Source organism: Solanum dulcamara, chromosome 6, assembly GCF_947179165.1.
Source record: "Solanum dulcamara chromosome 6, daSolDulc1.2, whole genome shotgun sequence".
NCBI classification, from domain to species: domain Eukaryota; kingdom Viridiplantae; phylum Streptophyta; class Magnoliopsida; order Solanales; family Solanaceae; genus Solanum; species Solanum dulcamara.
The window spans coordinates 3612812-3632316 of NC_077242.1; the positions used below are offsets into that span (position 1 = coordinate 3612812).

The 19505-nt window shown below is 31.1% G+C and overlaps 1 protein-coding gene across 1 annotated transcript; it reads right to left on the reverse strand.

The window, feature by feature from the left end:
• Positions 1-1972: 1972 nt before the first annotated feature.
• LOC129892510 (cytochrome P450 72A397-like) lies at positions 1973-8320 on the reverse strand. Its single transcript, XM_055968089.1, has 5 exons — positions 8047-8320; positions 5386-5603; positions 4463-4713; positions 3432-3810; positions 1973-2428 (listed from the first exon to the last, which is right to left on the reverse strand). The coding sequence occupies exons 1-5, from the start codon at positions 8315-8317 to the stop codon at positions 2003-2005; spliced, it is 1545 nt and encodes a 514-aa protein (XP_055824064.1). The 5' UTR covers positions 8318-8320; the 3' UTR covers positions 1973-2002.
• Between the last annotated feature and the right edge of the window lie 11185 nt (positions 8321-19505).

Below are 19505 nucleotides of genomic sequence, written 5' to 3' on the forward strand. Positions count from 1 at the left end.
GGATATTTTTAGTGCCTAATCGGAATTAGTCAAGTTTTTCTCCGAGTCAATTTTTAAGTTCTGGTTTATCAGTATTCCGATAATCTTTTTTTCTGGGAGACTCAGATGTAAGATAATCTGTGAATTGTTTCAGCTATTTTTTTTTAAAATTTTTGGCTATACAAATATTAACAACTTTTCCAACTTGATTGTTTTGTTAGGATAATGCATCCTGAACTGAAGTATGATCAAAATTTCAGTGATGTACCTTTAACTTAATTTTATTTACTTTTTTTATTTTCTTTGTCTTTCATTTTTGATCTGATTTCAAATTTAATTCCAAATGTTTGTATTTAAAATTATTTAATTTTGAATGGATATCAAAATAATTGAAAAAAATCAAATAAAAGATTAAAAAAATTAAAATGTTAAAATTAAAGAACACTTTTTAATTATTTTTTTAAAGAATCTACATAATTTTTTAAAAATAATTAGAAGTGAAAAGATAAAAAAATTAATGAAAGAAAAATATAAAAAATTTAAAGTGAGGTAGAAATTCAAATAATTATTTTACATAGATAGAAATGATAATAATTAAATGTATATGTAAGTTTTAATATTAATAATTATGTGTACTAATTAATTATAAATTTATTAACTAAAAAATAATTCTTTGTGTATTCTATTTTAATATAGTCGAGGAGTAATAGAATTATAGTAAAATTAAAGTGTGTGATGGAATATTAGTCATAGTTAAAGGTGGTACTTATGCATTATTCATTTTTATTATGTTGAAAGTTAACCATATATGGATAAAACTTGGTCATGCTTATGTCTTGCTGCATCTCTTGATCTTGGCCTATATGTCTATTAAGGACAATTATGGTAACAAAGTCAATCGAAAAGTTTGTTTTTTCTAATTACTACAAAAATGTACTTAACAAACCAAACAAAGAAGTGCTTTAAACACTGTAAAACAGCTTTAAAAAAATTGAAAATGAAAACTTGTAGTTTTCAACTTAAAAAAACGCAGCTGAAAAAAAGCTTAGCCGATCAGACTCTTACTCTTTGGTTAAAATGTAGTTTGAATACATAAATATTACCATTGAAGTCTAAAATTTATTTAAATAATTTAATAAATTTAAAAGACTTTACAATTGAATGAGAGCCGTAAACACTAAAACTTTGTTTGGATGGTTGTTACGTATTGTTTAATAATATATTGTATTTTGTTGTATTGTATTGTTGTTTTAATGAATATGCTTGTATTGTATTGTTGTTCAAGGAAGGGCCCGACCACAAGGGTTTATTGTATGCGGCCTTACCTTGCATTTCTGCCAGAGGTTGTTTCCAAGGCTTGAACCCGTGACTCCTGGTCACATGACAGTGACTTTATCAGTTACTCCAAATTAGTCGTTATATAAAATGAGATTTTTCGTCGTTGTCTAATGATGGATTTAAATGATATGATGTGATAAAATTTTAAGTATCATCTAAATTTGTATTTGACGAAATGGGGAAAAGGTGTAATAGAAAGGAGTCGAATCTCTAAATGTGTACTTGACAAAATAGAAAGAAGGGGTAACGGAGAGGAATTGGATCCATAAATTATTATTGTTCATGTAGCTCTATTTAAGTCGTTTCCATTCACATTATAAGACAAAATGTTAGTTCTACTAGCACTAAAAATTCTTCAATCTTTTTACCAACAAAACTAAGTAGTAAATATTAATGAACATAAAGTACACACTAGCATGACAATTAAGAAAAAAACCAAGGGCTCTTTTATTAGTTACAACAATTCTAATTGGATTGCAAAAAGGCATCCAAAGAACTCAAATAAAGGAAAAGAAAGAAGTTTACAACATGAAAGATGCTTCCATGACTCGTTGGAACAAATGTAGAGTAAATGCATGACTTATAACAAATATTGTTCGAACTCTTCAAACTATGGATGAGTTAGTGTGTGACTGTTCCTCTAAAAGTAGCAATAGTTTTGGAGAATCCGAGCAACGTACATAGTCTATAACTTTGTCAAGATTAAGTGAGCACCACATTGAGGTTGAAGAGTGACCACATAAGTAGGTGCATGAGTATAAGATGGAGAAAGCTTAAATGCAAAACGTTGAAGGATCATAACTAAGGCAATCTTAGTTTCCATCATAGCAAAATTGTTGCCAATGCAAATACGAGGACCCCAACTGAAAGGCAAGAAACAAAGTTTATCCTTTGTTGCTTTTGCAATTCCTTGAGAAAATCTCTCTGGCTTGAATTCTTTAACATCATCACCCCATAACTCTTGATTATGATGAATAAATAATGTTGGTATCATCAATATTACTTCAGGAGGAATATTCATATTTCCTAGCTTTGTTTCTTGGTTTACTTTTCTTAGGAAATATGGTGCTGGTGGATATAACCTTAGTACCTCATTCAGAATCATAGTAACCTGTATATTAAAAGAAAATTGAACTATATGTTATATTTCAATATATATATATATATATACTCATTAGATTTTGAACCTGTAATCTCAATAGTACATGTTCAAGGTAATAAATTGAATGTTATATTCTCTCTGTCCCAATTTATGCGAATGTGATACTTAAGTCAGTTTCCAAAAAAAAAATGACAAGAGATACACTAGCAATATTTTATTCATGTTAGATCACACTTATTTGGTAATAACTCTATTTATTTTAAAGATATCTTTGAAATATAACAAAGTTTTCTCATATTTGTTAAATTTCGTGCACATTTAAACTGAATCACATGCATAAATTAAAACAGAGAGTAATCATTTTGATCTAAACGTCACATTTTTTGGTAAGCTTGAATCTTGATCTTACTTATTTTTCAACAATCACTCCTAATCCCAAAAAGAGATACTCCGATCCTTTTCTTTCGATTGTTTGTCATACTTTTAGTTTCGGTTCGTTTTAAAAAAAAATGTCTGTATTTTTTTTTGATAATTTTTTAAGTCCAAATTTCTGCGTGATATGTTTAAGATCAGAAGATTAAAGAATATATTGGTACATTTGATATATCTTTAATTTAAAACCACAAAGTTCACAAGTATTCTTTATTGGAAAAATTACCTAAATACACATCTTATTTTACCATAATCTCTAAAATTTTCTATCATTTAATTATTTTTTAAAAAAAATCCTCTCTCGGATACATCACTCCTCACGCTATGATACATCCCTCTCTAAGTATCCGGAAGTCCAATGATGTATCCTGGATCCATAAATTTTAAGGAATTTTTGTAATTTGGAAAAGAGTTGAAGATAATGTAATTAAGTCGTAACCCATAGATTTATGTAAATTATCCTTATTGTTTTCTTAAATTCCTTGTGAAGTCAAAACAGGGCAAGTAAATTGAAATGGATGGAGTATATAAAAGGAATTAAAGATATAAATACATGCTCTAAGGCATAGTTTATACTCACAATTTTGAGACGATTTAAGCCTTCAAAATCTGGCTTATTGTTGTGGAAGAGTTGTTGAACTTCTTGTCTAGCCTTAGCTTGCCAATTTTGATGCACACTTAATAAAACCATAGTCCAAACTAATAAATTTGAAGAGGTCTCTTGGCCAGCAAAATAGAAGACTTTGCATTCTTCTATTACTTCATCAGTTGTCATACCAAATTTACTCCCATGTTGTTGGATTTCCTTCATATTGGACTTTAATAAAATACCCAACAAGTCCTCTTGAGCTAATCCCAAATTCATGCATCTTTCTCTGTTACTCACAATCTTCCTTAATGTATCTTTGATCTCATTGTCAATCCCTTTCATTCTTCTATTTCTTCTTGTTGGTAAAAAACTGCGGGAAAATAAGTATCCTTTTACAATTTGAATAGAAGAATAGATCTTATAACGGTTATAAAGATCGGTACAATGAGTGTCAACTCACCTAAAATTAACTTGTTATAATAGATTATCTGTCTTATTTCATATTATTGAGATTTAAGTTAGATCTACCGATAAACGTAAATAGATTTTTCACTATTAATATAATTTAACTTAATATAATAGGTTACATGTCTTATTTTTCAGATAAGTAGTTTCATTTTATCTTCTTTTTTAGGGGGGTGGGGGGGCTTTTGAGTAACACTTATTATTGGACACTTATATGAGATATCTTTTAGATGACTTGATCGTGTAAACATTCTTTTAGACTCTGTATGTGTTGAACTTGAACTTTAATAAGTGAAAATTAATAGAGTTTACTTTTCTACGCCATCAATGTCAAGAATTTTTCTTATATCATTACGTGTCTTCTTAAAATGTGAGATTTGTAATTTTAAATATCAAATAAGTTTCATGTTATAACATGTTAATTAGTTAATTTGATGGTATAAAAATTTGTTACACTATGACAAAATATAACTTAAACACAAAATTAATCGTAAAAAACAAGAGATAATTAACCTGCTATCACACGTTAAAATAGATCGTTAGTGTATTATATATACCTCCACCCTGGAATATAAACAGATTGGAAAGCTTGACGAGTGAGTTCAGCTAATTCTTTTTGAAGATGAAATATTTTGATTCCTTCTTCATAGCTACTTCCAAATGCTGTTCTTGAAATCACATCACTTGTTAAATCTTCAAAATATGGATGCACATCCAATTCACATGACGATTTGTTTTTTTTGCAAACTAGAATTTCCCACTTGTTCATCATATCCTCACAGCTTTTGTGCATTGCTGGCACCATACACTATATATTCAAACACATGTTAGAAGACAGATTCAAGATTTAAAATAGTAGATACGTAGTACTTGTTAGAGAATTGTGCTTTTTAATATTATATAGTATTATATTACTTCATATTATGTTAGTAGCTATAAGCACAAGATAGTGGCCATAATTTTTTCTAAAGCACTATCTAAAGTTGTCGTATTCTTTATCATTAATCTTCATCCATAATTTACAACATTATTGATCTACTAACTCACTATCACATCTTCTTATTATTAAATAATTTGTTTCTCAATTGCCATCTTATAATTAAATGGGAGTCTTTCTTGTGTTTGTTTGTATTTGAAAAAAAATATTGTAACTTGCATGAAAAAGTAAGGTTGGTATTGTGAAAAGAGAAAAGAAAGAGAGTTACTATAAAGGAGAATTATATTTTTTGGAGGAGCATGTTTTTTGTGGTGAAGCTTTGAAATCAATAATTAGTCTAAAAGGTTTTCTTTGAGTCATAAGATATTGTTGAACTGTTGTATTAGTTTGAAGAGGATAAGTTAGAATATTTCACTAACTTGAATCTCCTCAAAAAAAAAAAAAAAAGCGAAAGATATTCACTTTTCTATCTAAACAATATTTGTTTACTTTATTTTTTCTTTAATTCTACTTGAATTTTCACCAATAGCTAGTAACCTTTACCTTCAACTTCTCGGTGTAAAACGCTGTGTTAAGAATTTTTCTGTGCTTGGCCCATTTCTGATCCTCATAACTTGAGATGCCACTGACAAGCAGCTGTACCAATGGAGTTGGTTTTGGTTTTTTGAAGATGTTGTTGTGCATTACTATTTCCCTTATTAACTCTGGCTCCATTATGAAAATTCTAGGTTGTGGACCTATCCATGTGAAGCAATGGTTACCTGCCGTGCCGTAACGAAGTCAGAATTTTTATTAAAATAATTTAAATTGATCCACTTTAATTGAAATTAGTGCTGCTTAAGTAATGAATGAATAAACATAGTTCTGATACTTTTTTCTTTTTCTGAATCGTTAACAATTCAAAATTAGATTACAAATTGACTATTATCAAATAAATGTACAGCTTATGATCACATGAGAGGAAGATTTGGATGCAAAATGTGTAATTCAACGTGGTATTCATAACTAAAGGGTGTTTTCGGTAAGAAGGAAAATATTCTCATTCCACACTGATTGTGTTCTTTTCATCGGTCTCCAACACATCTCATCTTCACTCCGTCTCCATATCCCTCATCCACACAATCCGACACTGCTACCTTCTCATCCTTACCTCACATAGTATTTGTTTAAATTATATACAAATTCTTTTTAGAATAACAAATTTTGTTAATTACACAAGAAAATATTTTTCAAAAAAATATTTTCCTTCATAACGAACACACCCTAAAATAATAGAAAAGAGCCCTGAAATATTTCTCGTACACCCTAAATTAGTGCGGACATCTAATTCTCCTACCCATTGTTCGAGTGAACTTGCACGCACCTTGACTAATTTCATAAGATATCTGATATCTTTCACTCACATAAATACTGACGAAAAAAATCACCTAGTATATTTTATTATCGTAGAAAAATAAGTCTAACACCTCTTATATGCCAAGTGTACCCTTTATATTGTTATATAGGAATAACTACTTTCTCCTCCTCTTCTTCTAGTTTACAAATAACCTCCATTTATTTTAGTCCCTTATTTTCAATTTTTAGAAAATAAATATTTTTCAGTGTGAGGATCTTGTGCAAGCATGGTAGTTCCAAGCGTTCAATCTATTTTTGTATTTTTATTTTAAAATAAGGATAAAATTGGTTCAATCTATTTTTGTAATTTAAGGAATTTTATTTGTGCAAATCACATGACATATACAAGTAAAAGAATTTATATTATATTATTACTAATAAAAGATATTTCAATGTCAGTATACAAAATTTAAATTTAAAATTATAAAAGAATATAGGTCAAACATTTTATGGATCTTAACAAAGAAAGGAATAAGCAAAAAATCTATAAATTAAATTCGAATAATCTTGTGACATACGTCAAAAAAAATCATGCGTTTAAACCCTAACTATTTAAAAAATACAAATAAAATGGACCACAGACAAAGATGGTCGATGATTGGATGTTAATTATAGGACCACATATAACAGATCTAATTTCCCACCGGGAAACACGCACAAATAACAAATTATTAATTCCATTTATATTTCAGAAAAAAACAATTTAATAATTAAGATATACTCCAACAAGTCCCCTAATTTCATTACACAATTATTTAATAATGTTTTTACAGTGTTAATGGATTTATCATGTTATAGTAATAATAATAACTTATTACTATTATAAAATATTAACTAAAAGAATAAACGATAACTCTTTCATTAATTGAAAATAAAAGAGTACATTTACAGAGCAATAAAAGGGTGTTAACATAAGAAAATTTTGTTATTTTTCTTATTGATGCTAATTAAAAGGAAAATAAATATTGTATAATTAATGTAGGTCATAAACTTGAAGGAAAATATACATTCTACCATTATCATAGAATATTTTAGAGTAGAAAGAAAATAAATATTTTTCAATTAATATAGATCTCTAAATATATTTTACAAAAGCAAGTTGGTCCTTTGTTTTTTTTCTCCTCATTTTAAAAATATAACCAGCTTCATATTTGATACTTTTTTTTGTTGTTGTTGCATATTAGCCACAGATTGATCATTTTCCATGCTCAAGTTGGTACTTGTAAGAATCACCTCTTCACTTATTGCATACACATCCCATTTGAAGAGATTTTTTTTTCTTGATATTTCTTATTTTCATGACTTTCTTTTTTTCTAAAATAAGGGATTTAATTTATATAAGTACTCTAATATATACATAAGAGTGTAAATAAATATTTTTTTCCTCTCAGTCTAGTATAACTTGTTACATGTTATTATACTAGGTTAGTTATCATTTTTATCAGGTAATATAATCAATTAATGCATATCATGAGATTTACCTATATATAGTGTACCTTAGTGGTCAATGAATAAGGTTGAGAATCATGAAATCTCTTATATAAATTCTAGGTGGTTTATTCTTATGATCTTGGTTTAAATAGAAATCGGTCGATTTTGTTGGAAAATTTCCTCCGGAGTGAAGTTGTTGGGGGGGAAGAGAAGATGAGCTTAATATATCGGTTCGTAGCTTTGATGGTGAGAGATAGCAAGGTACTCCATGTGATTGTTAAAGTGTGTGTAAGCTTACTCGAACATCATGATTATCATACAAGAAATATGTAAATCTATATATAGGCAAAGAGAGGAAAAAAGAAAGATGGATCTTACCATACTTATTGAGAGTATAATGATAGAAAGGGAGGACTCTAGAGAGAATATCATCAGTGAGCTTCATTGTTTTGAGTTTTGCTTCTTTAGTCAACTCAGCCATCTCCTTTGTGTCTCCATATAGTGTTCTATAAGGATGTCCATTCAATCCTTGTTTCCTAAAGCATTTCTCTAGTTTTCTTGGTTTAATCCACACCCAATTCACCATTCTCCACGCCCATATCATGATCACTAACAAAGCTAAAAACAAGATTAGTACAACCATTTTCATTATGAAGAGAAATGGAAAGGAAAAAAGCTACTAAATTGAGAAGGAGAGGATGAGTTTATGTGCCATTTATAAGTCATGTCATATAGAACTCATTAGATGTGCAAATAAAGTCTCGTATTAATATTTGAAAAGAAATAAAAGCTACAAGTGAGATTCTAATTCTTTTAAGTTACTGAATTTTAAATTATAATTTGTACGTATTTAATGAATTTCTTACTAGAAATTCAAAGTTAGAACCAAATCATGTTAAGAGTATTTTTAGACTATTTTCGGGGGAGGGGGGGGGGTTGTGGGTTCACGTGGATCCCTGCTTCCCTCCCGAGATTATATATAGTAGTGTTATATTTTTATAAAATACTTAAATATAGATGTGTGAACCCACACTTAAAGTATTATATAATGCGATGATGATTGAGTGCACCTCTCTAATTGAGATTTAAAATTTAAATCTTATATTTATCTTATGTTTTTCTTTCTAAAATTGGGTAACACTTCTCCTAATGATTATTGGTAGAACTTTTGGCGTTTTAGTAAATATATTTTTATTTTTTTGTTGTAATCTTTCAAAATTTTCAAATCTATCATATTAGAAATTCCTAAAGAAAATTAGCAATGTAAGATTTTAATATAATTAAACTAAATGTGTATATTAAAACTAATAATATTGGATGATATATATATCATATATTGTCAATGGGTTCCATAAAGTGTATATATATATATATATGAATAGATACAAATTAATTTTGGACTTATAATTTTAAAAGTTTAACGGGTTAAATGATAAGAACCTAAAGATCAAATCGATCAAATTTATATCTTAGAGACCCTCTATGTAGTTGTCTATCTAAGGCGATCGATCTACATCTTTTTCCATAGCCCTGAGGAAGTGTCTCAATTTCCTATGTGCGAAGATTCACCTTTTTATATTAGTACACCATCTTTTAAAATTCTTGATACGTCTCTAACTATTTTAGTCAATCAATTAATATTAGAGCTAAAACAATCGACAAAAATAATAATACGAGACTTTATTTGCACGGCAAGAGTAACATGTGTATAAGGAAGGAGGCAAGTTTAGTGTAGGTATTAGCTAGCTAGCTAGCCTTGTTTTATAACTAGCTTGCACTGTAGTGATTCTGGGAATCTCTTTCACTCTATGGACCACTAATTAGTGTTTATAAAAACTAATGGTTTGTATGCTTGTAGCTAGCTATGGCTAGCTATAGCCCTTTATCACAAAATTAATATCAGTAGTTTAGTTAAGTACTAGGTAAGACTGATTAATCTTAATTTGCTTTAGTATATTATGAGGCTTGACCCTTCTCTCATTTTGCACGCTGCGAGTAATAATGCTTTATCAATTGCGCACCGTTTTATGTGATAATATTTGATTAGACATTAAATTTATTTTTAAAAAAATCAAAATAGAAGCTATATATATAATTGAAACTGCTCGATCTATCGAGATTTAAATGAGTAGTGAATAGTGATAAGAACACTAATATTATTTGAAATAAAGATTTTTCCCACCGCGAATTAGTGAGAAATTTGCGCTATATATCATAAACTTCCCACCAAATCAATTTATTGAAAAAATGCATGGTGAAAAACGAATTCTCACTGAAATTATTTTCATATGAAAACGTAATTTTTTTTACCAATTCAATCAAAATATTCGTGGAAATAGCCACGAAACCTTTTTTAGTTGAAAAATAGTGATATTTTATATTTTCTCTCTCACAAAAATAAGAATTGTAATTTTTGTGAAGATTGTACACGTCATTAAGCAAAAAATGATACGATAAAACTAAGTAATTTAAAAATATAGAAATATATCAATTTTTTTTTACGAGGAGGAAATGGGAGCCTGGTAGCAATACATTACAGTAGCAGTAGTACGTAGTACGTAGTACGTAGTACTTAGTTTTACATTGCATTGTTTTTTGTAGCCTAGCAGCTAGCTGTTTTCTATAATAATTTTTCGTACTTAAATTAATAATTCTTTATTAATTTCCAGCTTCAATCAACTACTAATTAACTTGCATGGTTGTCTATCAACTACGAGTTCAAGATGATGAGGTTTTTTTTTTTTTTTTTTTTTAATTTCACAGTACAAATTACAAATCTTTCACATGCATTTTATTTATTCAATGATAATATTTAGTTTAGATCTGCTGGTTGTCGAGAGGCATTACAAAATACAAATGATTTAACAATTATTTTAATATAAGTTGACTTGTTATGTTTTAAATCCCGTTGCGTACACTGCATTATGATTTATGCATGTTATTTTAGTCAACACTAATCAAATCATTTAAGAGATTATTATATACAACAACAACAATCCAGTGAAATACACAACGTGGGGTCTGGGAAGGGTAAAGTGTACGCAGACCTTACTCCTACCAAGGTAGAACGGCTGTTTCCGAAAGACCCTCGTCTCAAAAAAAGCATAAAAAGAGGTCAGATAAGGCTAAGAAATTCAAAGCGATTTGGAAAGCAAATAACGAAAGCTTTATAGATAAAATAGAGTAATCAAAGTACAGAAAGTAATAGATAATAACAGAAATCAGAGCACAAGAAATTATAATGTGCTAATGCGCCTACTAATAAGGAAGAATAACGAGACTATTTATTAGACTTCTACCCTAATGTGGGTCCTCCACACTCTCCTATCTAAGGTCATGTCCTCGGTAAGTTGTAACTGCGCCATGTCCTGTCTAATTACCTCTCCCCAATATTTCTTCGGCCTACCCCTACCTCTTCTGAAACCATCCATGGCCAACCTCTCACACCTCCTCACTAGGGCATCTGCGTCTCTCCTCTTCACATGCCCAAACTATCTCAGTCGCATTTTCCGCATCTTGTCTTCCACCGAGCCACTCATACCTTGACCCGGATAGCCTTATTTCTAATCCTGTTGCTCCTGGTATGCCCACACATCTATCTCAACATTCTCATCTCGACTACTTTCATTTTTTGAATGTGAGAGACCTTAATTGGCCAACACTCCACCCCATATAACATAGCCGATCTAACCACCACTTTGTAGAACTTGCCCTTAAGTTGTGGTGGTACCTTCTTGTCATAGAGCACACCGGAAGCAAGCCTCCATTTCATCCATCCTGCCCTAATACGATGTGTGACATCATCGTCAATCTCCCCGCTGCCTTGCATGATAGAACCAAGGTACTTGAATCTACTTTTCTTTTGGATGGCATGGTCACCAAGCCTAACTTCTGCGCCAGTCTTCTGAGGTGTCTCACTGAACTTGCACTCTAAGTACTCTGTCTTGGTCCTACTCATCTTAAATCCTTTAGACTCCAAGGTATGTCTCCAATCCTCCAGCTTAGCGTTAACTCCGCTACGAGTCTCATCGATCAGAACTATGTCATCCGCAAAAAGCATACACCATGGCACCTCACCTTGAATTTATCACGTCAATCTATCCATCACCAAGGCAAATAAAAATGGACTAAGGACTGATCTTTGATGCAACCTCATCACAACTGGAAAGTGTTCGAGTCCCCTCCTATTGTCCTTACCTTGGTTTTGGCATCCTCATACATGTCATTGATCACATTAATGTACGCCGCAGGTACACCTTTAGCCTCCAAACATCTACAGAGTATCTCTCATAGGACTTTATCGTAAGCCTTTTCTAGTTTGATGAATACCATATGCAAGTCCCTCTTTCTCTCCCTATACTGCTCCACCAGTCTCCTCATAAGATGGATGGCTTCTGTAGTTGAGTGTCCCGACATAAATCTGAACTGGTTCTTTGAGATAGAAATGCATCTCCTAACCTTCATCTCCACCACTCTTTCCCATACTTTCATAGTATGACTTAGAAGCTTGATACCTCTATAGTTGTTGCAGTTCTGAATATCTCCCTTGTTTTTGTATATAGGGATCATTACGCTCGACCTCCATTCTTTGGATATCGTTGTTGTCCTAAAGATGATATTAAATAACCTAGTCAGCCACTCTAAACCTATTGATTTCGTGCTCTTTCAAAATTCCCCAAGAATCTCGTCAGGTCCGGTCGCTCTTTCCCAACGCATCCTATGCACAACACCCATAATCTTTTCAACTGAAATACTCCTGCAACACCCAAAATCGTGAAGCCTCCCTGTATGTTCCAAATCTCCCAACACCAAGTCTTTGTCCCCTTCTTTATTCAATAGTTTATGGAAGTATGACTTTCATCCCTGTTTAATGAGAGTCTCCTCTACCAATATTTTTCCATGCTCGTTTTTAATGCACCTCACTTAAACCATATCGCGTGCCCTTCTCTCCCGTGCCCTTGATAGCCTGAACAATTTCCTATCCCCGCCTTTCTCTTCTAGTTCAGCATAAAGGCGTTGAAAAGCTGTCGTTTTTGCTGTCAAAACCGCCGACTTCACCTCCTTCCTCGCTATCTTATAAAGTTTCCTATTCGTCCACTTCTCCACCTCATCCTTGCTTTCTATCAGCTTCGTATACGCCATCTTCTTTGCTTCTACCTTTCCTTGCACTTCTCCATTCCACCACCAGTCCCATCGATGCCCACTACGACTACCTGTCGAGACTCCCAACACTTCCCTTGCTATACCCCTAATATAGCTAGCTGTCCTATCCCACATAGTGGTCGCATCCCCACTACTATCCCAGTCCCCTATATCCTTCAATTTCTCTCCCATCTCCATAGCGCTTGCCGTGGTCAAACTCCCCCATCTAATCCTAGGTCGATCATCCCCGACCCTCTTCTTCCTCATCATATTGATCCTTAAATCTATCACCAAGAGCTTATGTCGAGTTGTAAGGTTGTCGATCGGGATGACCTTACATTCTTTGCACATACCTTTATCATCCTTCCTAAGGAGTAAAAAATCTATCTGAGTCTTAGCCACCGCACTCCGGAAGGTTATTAAGTAGTCCTCCTTCTTTGGAAAACTCGAATTTGCTATCACCAACCCAAAAGCTCTTGCGAAATCCATAAGTGAAACTCCTCCTCCATTTCTATCTCCGAAGCCAAAGCCTCCATACACATCGTCATACCCTCTCGAAAAAGATCCGATGTGCCCATTGAAATCTCCTCCCATGAAAAGCTTCTCAGTAGGTGGTATGCCTCCCACTAATTCATCCAAATCCTCCCAAAAGCGCCTCTTCTCCTCCTCGCCTAAGCCCGCTTGCGGCGCATACACACTAATAATATTCAAAGTGATCCCTTCAACGACCACCTTAATCGACAACATCCTATCAGTGACTCTCCTAACCTCCACCACGTGATCTCTTAAATCACTGTCTACTAAAATGCCTACCACATTCCTATACTTCGATCTACCAGAGAACCAAAGCTTATACCCATCTATCTCCTAAGCTTTTGGACCTACCCATTTGGCCTCTTGGATACAAGCTATATTAATCTTCCTCTTTTTAAGAATCTTAACTAGCTCTATTGACTTTCCCTTAAGAGATTATTATATATGTAATTAATAACTAGATGAAAAAATAAAATTGATAACCTGTTACTTACAATAGTTCAAAATACATGCCTAATTATATTATACAAAATTGTCCAATGAGTAGAAGGGACTATTGAAGAACAGAAAGGTCGATTTTACGTAAAAATGTGATTCCCCTCCCTCCTCACATCACTTTATGGGTTGACTTTCTTTTACATGGGTTCACCATGTGCTCTCTTGTAAAAAAAAATTAATATAATATTAGAGTAAATTTCTGAAGAGTTCCATGTTGGCCCTTTAAGAAATCGATAATTGATCTCTTTAATGATATGATTTTTTAGGTTGAGTTAGGTCGATATATTATCTTTTTGCATGGTATCAGAGGAGAATTCATTCCAATTCTCATTTTTGATGTTGAGCTTCAAATTGTCCTTATATCAGATATTCAGTCTTGAGCATGAGGGCGAGTGAAGAGTCCCACACATCGGTTCTTTAAGTAGTGGCGTAGCCACATATAGCTTAGGGTGGCCAGTTGGACATCCTTCATCAAAAAATATAATATATATATATATATTAAATTTTGAACACCCTTAAAGGAATTTCTGGCTTCACCACTGTCTTTAAGGGATGAGTGGTCTCTTTAATATGATATGGATAATCCTCACCTCTTGAGCTAACTTTTGGAGTTGAGTTGGACCTAAGTGTCATATCTTTATATGATATCAGAGCAGGACTTATCTCAATTCACATTTTTAATGATGACTCCTAATATTAAATTGTTCATGCATCAAATATCCACCCCAGGGTATGATATGGGTGTAGAAAAGTCTCACATCAGGTGATCTCTTTAATATGACGTTGATAATCTTCATATATCTCTTGATCTAATTTCTAAAATTAAGTTAGACACAAATATTATATCTTCGTGATTTTACTTGACCCTTTAATATCTTGAAAAATACACTAAACTTCAAAATGTGTATATAAAACAAAGATCTTAGAGATATATTCTTTTTTTTTTAATCACAAGGTCCACCATGTGGGTGGCTAGGCTTAACCTCAATGTGTATATATATCAAGAAGAATTGGCATTAATATAAAAACAAATTCATATATGTTGGACATTCGAGAGATAAAATTTAATTTCACATAGACATTTCGATTAAATTTTAATGAACTTTTTTTCACTTTCAGTAATTTATAAATAAAAAAAATCGGAAAAAAACTTATAACTCCACCACCAACAACAAAAGAAAAGAGAAGGCTTTGGTTCTATTCAATGGACACATTTTCAAGTAGATGAGTAGCTTAGATATCTCTTTAATTTGTTATTTCTTCATTTAAAAAAAAAAGTTGACCTGCCTTTCTTTTCCGTCCTTAAACATCTAGATTATATTATCTTGTAGTACATAACATATAATTAGGGGTGTTCACGGGTCGGTTTGGATCGGTTATTGGTCAAAATCAAAATTAAATCAATTTAATAGATTTTAAAATCATTAATACCAAATCAAACCAAATAAAACATACATCCATCAGTTTGGTTGTTATCGATTTTGATTTGGTTCGGTTCGATTATTCGGTTATTAATCATACACAAAATAAAAGAAATAATTCATTCAAAAGAGAAAAAATAAATTGTCTTCGTGCCATTTTGGATCTTATAATTCTTATACCAGAACTTAATTATGTTTAACTTCCTACTTATATTATTAGCTAATTAAATATACTAACAATATAAACTTATTGAATAAGACATAAGCTAATGATATGGTTGTATAAATAAAAGATGTATCATATCTTATTATTTTAAATTAGTGTGTTGCATGTTTTTGCATAAAAAGTGTTCATAAAAAATAATATATTATGTATATATAATTATAAAAAATATCTATATAATTTGTCGGTTCGATTCAGTTATTTCTTCGATTTATTTGAATGCAACCAAAATCAAACCAAATATTATTGATTTTAAAAATATAAAATCAAAACAAACCAAATAAAAATATCAATTTATTTGATCGATTTAGTTTGATTTTTCGATTTGGATCGATTTTTATCCAAACCGTTAACACCCTTATATATACTATAGAAGTTTGGCATCTAATTAATTAACTTAATGGAATTATATCATACGTATTAATTCCTTTAATTTCGACCACAAAATGGGGACAATGGAAATTAAAGGGGGGGGGGGGGGGGAGGCAGAAAAGAAGGATATGCCATGAGAATACAGTTCCATCTTCTTCTTTTTCATTTGTAAAGAAAAGAAATTATTCTTTACCTAAATTTTAACGTTTAGCATCCTATTCCTAAAAGAAAATATTATTACCGTCACAATTATTATTTCACAGCAATACAATTTTATTTGGAATATGCTTTAACTTAATCATCATGTTATGCCTATAACGTATAGTATGGGGACCATTTATTCGTATATAATTTTATTACACCTAATGAAATAAAATTATTTATATCTACGTACAGTCTAGGAACTATAATATCAATGTGGACTGTGGAGTTAGAGCCACAAATTTTGGATTTTAGAAATTTGTGGTTTAATTTGTTATTGAAAGAAGGTTTGAAATGAACACAATCGTTAAAGACCGTCGTGGGGGGTTAGCTGGACCATGCATTCAAAAATGTGGAATAGTACTCTCACCGTGTCAATTTATGTGATATTTTTCGTTTCTCGATATTTAATATTTTAAAATTAAAATTTAAAGACTATACAAAAATATTATAAATTGTAATTCTTCTCAGATCTAATATAATAATTAAAATAAAATATTAATCAAAATTTATATAATTTGAATCTCAAAAAGTAAAAATTACTTTATAAATTGGAAGAGGGAGGGATTAATTAATTCATAGAACTAATTTGAATTAACAAATCACGAAATTAATTAAATAATTTCCTCTCCCAAAAGACACTATGCCTGAACAAATGAGATTGTTCTGAACAAGTGAGTATGCACTCATTGTGTTGGCTATAAATAGAGAGGCTTCATCTCTGTTTTCAACATCGAATTTTCTCCCTCTTTTGCATATATTTTCTTACAAACAAAATTATGTTTTTATTTTTATTTTGTTGCTGACTTTTGAGTTCACTGGAATTATCGAAATTTGAGGTACCGCTACTTCTTTAATGATTTATCTGTTTTATTCTGAAAGAAAATAATTCGTAACCTTAAATACAGTAAGAAAACTAATTTTTTTAAGAACATACAATAAATTTTATGGACTCGAATACCATCTTTTTCTTTTATCTTAAAAGTATTGATATTTTACTTTATTGAATACAAAGATAACAAGTATAAGGTGAGATGATCGATAATGTGTATTTCTTTATTCGTTAGTATATGATTTTTAGAACACCAGTCGATGTTTTTTTGGGGGGTTCTAGAATATGTTTTTAAGGATGCCTCCTCGTATTGAAACTATAGAATGATTCAAAAGTTGTGTGTACTGTGTAGGTATCTTCTAACACATTCAATGAAGTTGTATTAACATGCTTATAATAATTACTCCTAAGGGTAATAAAGGGACAGCAAAAAAGCACTGCAGATGACGACATTGTTTTCCCTTCATGACATTTGTGTCAGAAATTTGGTGCAGGGCGTGCAAATTTTTTCCTTAGTTATATTAAGAGTGCCAAAATTAAATATACATTCTATTTATTGGTTCACAAAACCTCCGCATTAATCTGCCGCTAATCGATTGCGGCGATGGTTAATATGGGGTTTACTCAACTGCCGTGACAGCAAATAGCGCAAATTGCAATACTAACTAATTTTTTTAGTGAGTATACTGGTAATTTAAAATAGGAATAATTATTGTTATATTAAAAAAAAAGAAATTATTTATTATTGAATACTCCATTATTTTCATACTCTTTATTTTTAACTATTTCGAGCATTTGATACTATGAGAGTATATAATATATTTTGATTGTATCAAAAAGAAACTGTTTGATAAATTGCTTGATACCATCAGAGTATAATATACTCTGGTGGTATCAAAGAGGAACAAGGAAAGGGGCACTGGCATAAATACACGTTTGATACTATGAGAGTGTATATATATATATATTCTGATTGTATCAAGAAGGAAGAAACAGTGCTTCAGCGAAACTGTTTGATACCATCAGAGTATATTATACTCTGATGGTATCAAAGAAGAGCAGTGATACTGACGTCAACATGACATCATGCAGTGGGGTAAGAGGGTAAATATTTTGGGTCATAATTCTATTAAGGGTAAATAGTTTGAGTTGAGTCCAATTTGAGTAAATAGTTTCACAATTAGGTATAATTTTCCCTTTAAAATATTAAAATTGGTACTAAGGAAAAAACTCAAATATGTCATCAAACTTTCAGAAAATGTCATTTATGCCATCCTTAAAAGTTTGGCTCATTTATGTCATTACTATTTGAGAAAAAATTCATCTATGCCATTACTTTTAAACTCAGATCTTGCAAAATAACCCACACAGCTTTTAACACTTTTCAATTAGAGTTTTGGATCAAATGTATCATTTATGTCATTACTGTTTGAGAAAAAGTTCATATATGCCATTACTTTTAAACTCCGATCTTGCAAAATAACCCACACAACTTTTAACACTTTTCAAGTAGAGTTTTGGATCAAATGTACTCTCTTTGCTTCTTTTCTTCAAGACCATCAAGAACATATGAAAAACACCAAGAACTATAAATTTCCAACGTCTTCGTTTTTTCATGAAATCGCCTTAAATTTCAAGAGTAGCATCTCTCTGAGCTAGATACCAAAATCCAATAGCTTTTGAGCTTGAATTCAACCTAATTCAACGAAACACACTTAAAATTTCTTCAAAATTTCAAAACTTTAACCTTCTTTAATGGTAGAATTTTCTCCACAACTCTAAAATTTGAACATAGACTCACAAAACACTAGTGAACAAGAATCGAATGTCAAAAATAATAACAAAAATGTGAATCAAAATAGATTTTTGAAATTTTGAGTCTACTTCGGCAATGCATTTTGGCGATACGCCAAACTATTTGGCTATCCGACGAATTGATAGGTGTCATTGTTGAAATTTTCAGTCCGGTCATATTTCGTTAAAGCAACCATAACTTTCTATTTTTTTTGAGTCTATGTTCAAAATTTCAAGTGATTTGGAGTTGTGGAGAAAATTCTACCATTAAAAGATGTTGAAGTTTTGAAAAAAATTCAATTGTGTCCTGTTGAGTTAGGTTGAATTCAAACTCAAAAGATATTGAGTTTTGATATCTAGCTCAGAGGTACGTTACTATTGAATTTTGAGGTGATTTCGTGAAAAATTGAAGAAGTTGAAAATTTGTAGTTTTTGATGTTCTTCATGTGTTTTTGGTGATCTTGAAGGAGCAAAAGAGTACGTTTAATCCAAAAACTCCAATTGAAAAGTATTAAAAGTTGTTTGGGTGATTTTGCAAATCGGAGTTAAAAAATAATGACATATATGAACCTTTTCTCAAACGATAATAGCATAGATGAGCCAAACTTTTAACGGATGACATAAATGAGCCTTTTCTAAAAGTTCGATAGCATATTTGAGCCTTTTTCCTTGGTACTAACTAGTTAGTTTTCCTTCGTAGAGTTGCAGGCAACAGAATAAATACTCTTTCTATCCATATTTACTTGTCCATGTTTTACTTGACACATTTTATAAGAAACAATAAATAAAAGGGTACTTAATTTTACACTATCACTTTCAT

Coding starts and splice junctions, on each gene's coding strand:
- LOC129892510 (XM_055968089.1), bottom strand. CDS start 8,317: ATGAAAATGGTTGTACTAATCTTGTTTTTAGCTTTGTTAGTGATCATG. Junction 5,604..8,046: donor TTATACTCTCAATAAGTATG/GTAAGATCCATC, acceptor ACGGCACGGCAG/GTAACCATTGCTTCACATGG. Junction 2,429..3,431: donor GCTTAAATCGTCTCAAAATT/GTGAGTATAAAC, acceptor TTTAATATACAG/GTTACTATGATTCTGAATGA.